Raw genomic sequence first — 4,619 nt, 5'->3', positions numbered from 1 at the left:
CCCGACAGCAACATGTTGCCGCCACACTTCCTCCTCCTTCTTCTCCTTCTTCTCCTTCTTCTTCTTCTTCTACTTCTACTACTCCTCCTCCTTCTTCTTCTCCTTCTACTCCTTCTTCTTCTACTTCTACTCCTCCTCCTCCTTCTACTACTCCTCCTTCTTCTTCTACTCCTCCTCCTTCTTCTCTCACAAACTTCGGCGTCTGTGATCAGCTGAGCGTATGCGATGAACCTCGTCTGCCACATTTTATTATTATTAACCGGAGATAAAACGTCAGAGAGGAACACTCACAGTGTGTGTCTGTCTCTGTCCTCTGTCTCTCAGGTGATGGACATGGACGGGACGGGCCGCCGGGTCCTGGTGGAGGACAAGCTGCCCCACATCTTCGGCTTCACGCTGCTGGGGGACTACATCTACTGGACGGACTGGCAGCGCCGCAGCATCGAACGGGTCCACAAACGCACCGCCGAGCGCCAAGTCATCATAGACCAGCTGCCGGACCTCATGGGCCTCAAGGCCACGGACCTGCACCCGTCCCCCGGTCAGTCCACGTCCTGGAGACTGACAGGTGTCTCTCTATGTCTGTCTCTGTCAATATGTGTCTCTCTATATCTGTCTATATCTGTCTCTCTACATCTGTCTCTCTATGTGTGTCTCTGTGTGTCTCTGTCTCTATGTGTGTCTCTATATCTGTATCTGTGTTTCTATATCTGTCTCCGTCTCTCAATATCTGTCTCTCGGTCTCTGTCTTTGTGTCTCTGTATATTGTCTCTGTGTCTCTGTATATCGGTCTATTTGTGTCTCTCTATATCTGTCTCATCGATATCTGTCTATTTGTGTCTCTCTGTGTCTCTCTATATCTGTCTCTGTATATTGTCTCTGTATGTCGGTCTCTGTGTCTCTCTATACTTGTCTCTGTGTCTTTGTATGTCTGTCTCTGTGTTTCTCTATACTTGTCTCTGTATGTCTGTCTCTTTGTCTCTCTCTGTGTCTGACCTGTGGCTCCGCCCCCTCAGGTACCAACCCCTGTGCAGAGAGTAATGGCGGCTGCAGCCACCTGTGTCTCTACCGGCCGCTGGGCGTCCAGTGCGGGTGTCCAATCGGTCTGGAGCTGATCTCAGACCTGAGGACGTGCATCGTCCCCGAGGCCTTCCTGCTCTTCTCCCGCCACACCGACATCCGACGCATCTCCCTGGAAACCAACAACAACAACGTGGCCATCCCGCTCACCGGCGTCAAGGAGGCCTCGGCGCTCGACTTTGACATCACCGACAACCGGATCTACTGGACCGACATCACCCTGAAGGTGCCTCATTCCCCCTGCCCCTGCTCCGGGGTTCCCCCTCTCATTCCCCCCTCTCATTCCTCCCGCTCTGGGGTTCCCCCTCTCATTCCCTCTGCTCTGGGGTTCCCCCTCTCATTCCCGCTGCTACGGGGTCCCCCCTCTCATTCTTCCCTCTCATGCTCCTGCTCTGGGGTTTCCCCCTCTCATTCCCCCTGCTCTGGCGTTCCCCCTTCTCATGAAGGTTTCTAATCTGTACGTGTTCTCTCTGGTCTCAGACCATCAGCCGGGCCTTTATGAACGGCAGTGCTCTGGAGCACGTGGTGGAGTTCGGCCTGGACTACCCAGAGGGCATGGCGGTGGACTGGCTGGGGAAGAACCTGTACTGGGCCGACACCGGAACCAACCGCATCGAGGTGGCTAAACTGGACGGGCAGCACCGGCAGGTCCTGGTCTGGAAGGATCTGGACAGTCCGCGTGCTCTGGCTCTGGATCCCGCTGAGGGGTTTGTTTGTTTATTAAAGACCCATGATGTGGTGATCTGAAGTGTCTTTATTTAGACCTTAGTGGTCCCCTAATACTGGATCTGAAGTCTCTTTATATAGACCTTAGTGGTCCCTAGTACTGGATCTGAAGTCTCTGATGAAGTGTCCCTGATCAGGTACATGTACTGGACGGAGTGGGGGGGGAAGCCGAAGATCGACCGCGCGGCGATGGACGGGACGGGTCGGATCACCCTGGTGGCCGACGTGGGCCGCGCCAACGGACTCACCATCGACTACGCCGAGCGGCGCCTGTACTGGACCGACCTGGACACCACGCTCATCGAGTCCTCCAACATGCTGGGTGAGGGACGCCGTTTCCCTGGCAACGTTTTTAATGAAAAGCTTTTATTTGTCGTTGAAAATGTCTTACTGTCTCCCCATCTGTCCTGTTTGTCTCTTTGTGTCCTCATCTGTCCCGTTTGTCTTTCTGTCTCCTTATATGTCCCGTTTGTCTCTTTGTCTCCTCATCTGTTCCGTTTGTCTCTCTGTCTCCTCATAATGTCCCGTTTGTCTCCTTGTGTCCTCATATGTCCCGTTTGTCTCTTTGTGTCCTCATCTGTCCCGTTGGTCTCTCTGTCTCCTCATCTGTCCCGTTTGTCTCTCTGTCTCCTCATCTCTTCGTCTCCTCATCTGTCCGTCTCCTCATCTGTCCTGTCTCCTCATCTGTCCCGTTTGTCTCTCTGTCTCCTCATCTGTCCCGTTTGTCTCTCTGTCTCCTCATCTGTCCCGTTTGTCTCTCTGTCTCCTCATCTGTCCCGTTTGTGTCCCTGTCTCCAGGTCAGGACCGCGAGGTCATAGCCGATGACCTTCCTCACCCGTTCGGTCTGACCCAGTACCAGGACTACATCTACTGGACGGACTGGAGCCAGCGCAGCATCGAGCGCGCCAACAAGACCAGCGGGCAGAACCGCACCGTGATCCAGGGACACCTGGACTACGTCATGGACATCCTGGTCTTCCACTCGTCCCGGCAGGGGGGCTGGAACGCCTGCGCGTCCACCAATGGACACTGCTCGCACCTGTGTCTCGCTGTCCCCGTTAGCAGCTTCGTCTGCGGATGTCCCGCCCACTTCTCCCTCAACTACGACAACAAGACGTGCAGCGGTGAGGACAGCTGTCTTCTGACCTCTGTGTCCCTTTCCTCTGTGTCGGCATTCTAACCTCTGTCCTTGTCCTCTGTCTTTTGTCCCCTTCCTCTGTCTCTGTGTCCAACCTCCGTCCACGTCCTCTGTCTCTGTGTCCCCGTCCTCTGTCTCTGTGTTGGCGTTCTAACCTCCGTCCCCGTCCTCTGTCTCTGTGTCCCCGTCCTCTGTCTCTGTGTTGGCGTTCTAACCTCCGTCCCTGTCCTCTGTCTTTGTGAGTGCACTCTAACCTCCGTCCTCGTCCTCTGTCTCTGTGTCCCCGTCCTCTGTCTCTGTGTTGGCGTTCTAACCTCCGTCCCCGTCCTCTGTCTCTGTGATAAGACGTCTATAACCTAATTAATAAGAACATTGATATAGGACACCATGAGGACACCATGGGGACACCATGAGGGATAAAGGGTTAAATGTCTCCTGTGTGTCTCCTTGCAGCCCCGACGTCCTTCCTGCTGTTCAGCCAGAAGTCGGCCATCAACCGCATGGTGCTGGACGAGCAGCAGAGCCCGGACATCATCCTGCCCATCCACAGCCTGAGGAACGTCCGGGCCCTGGACTACGACCCGCTGGACAAGCAGCTGTACTGGATCGACTCCAAGCAGGGCGTCATCCGCCGCGCGCAGGACGACGGGAACCAGGTGGGTCCCGGACCAGTCCACGTCCTCACATGACCCCCCGCTAGGGCGGATACCAAATACCTCGATGTCTGTGTTATAACGTGTTGCAGGAGAGGAATAGATTCAGAGAGAGAGACTTCCAGGTATTCCCTGCAGAGAATACCAAGTAGGAGGACAGTTTTCACTGAGTTACCGTGGTGACAGTGGGACAACACCGTCAAACCGTAGCATCCCCGTCTAATGTCCTGTTCCCCTCGTGTTCCCTCATGTTGTCCCCATGTTGTCTTCATGTTGTCCCCATGTTGTCCTCATGTTGTCTTCATGTTGTCCTATATCAATGTTCTGGATATACAACCGTTAACCGGTTGTGTTCTGGTCCCTTAGAGCCAGACGGTGGTCTGGAGCTCCCTGGCCGGACCAGGACCGGGTCTCCAGCTCTACGACCTCAGCATCGACATCTACAGCCGCTTCATCTACTGGACCAGCGAGGTCACCAACGTCATCAACGTGACCCGCACCGACGGCAGCCGGGTCGGCGTGGTGCTGAGGGGGGAGCACGACAAGCCCCGGGCCATCGTCGTCAACCCGGAGAGGGGGTCAGTGGTCTGGGGGGGGGGTCAGTGGTCTGGGGGGGGGGTCAGTGGTCTGGGGGAGGAGGGGGGGTCAGTGGTCTGGGGGGGTCAGTGTTCAATGTTACACATTTTAGCTGGAGTTACATGTTCTCTGTTGTACTTTACTGTAACAGAGTACTTTTATAGTGTGCTGATGGTACTTTAACATGTAACAGAGTACTTGTACTGCAGTGATCTGAGTACTTGTTGCTGACGGAGGTGTCCTGCAGGTACATGTACTTCACCAACCTGCTGGAGCGCTCCCCGAAGATCGAGCGCGCGGCGCTGGACGGGACGGAGCGGGAGGTTCTGTTCTTCAGCGGGCTGGGGAGGCCCGTCGCCCTCGCCGTGGACAACGGGGCCGGCAAGCTGTTCTGGGTCGACTCAGACCTGCGCCGCATCGAGAGCAGCGACCTCTCCGGTGAGTC

The 4,619-nt window shown here is 55.5% G+C and overlaps 1 protein-coding gene across 1 annotated transcript; it reads left to right on the top strand.

Annotated features, from left to right (window-relative positions):
* Positions 1-299: 299 nt before the first annotated feature.
* Positions 300-4,612, top strand: LOC117940662 (low-density lipoprotein receptor-related protein 6-like; the record flags this gene model as incomplete). Its single annotated transcript, XM_034865867.1, has 8 exons — positions 300-541; positions 1,017-1,306; positions 1,561-1,787; positions 1,944-2,128; positions 2,605-2,931; positions 3,399-3,601; positions 3,965-4,176; positions 4,422-4,612. Coding segments are annotated over exons 1-8 (1,849 nt in total), but the record flags the coding sequence as incomplete, so codon positions are not given.
* Between the last annotated feature and the right edge of the window lie 7 nt (positions 4,613-4,619).

This window comes from Etheostoma cragini, unplaced genomic scaffold, assembly GCF_013103735.1.
Source record: "Etheostoma cragini isolate CJK2018 unplaced genomic scaffold, CSU_Ecrag_1.0 ScbMSFa_3007, whole genome shotgun sequence".
In the NCBI taxonomy this organism is placed as follows: Eukaryota; Metazoa; Chordata; class Actinopteri; order Perciformes; family Percidae; genus Etheostoma; species Etheostoma cragini.
This window is presented reverse-complemented; position numbering and strand designations above follow the sequence as displayed.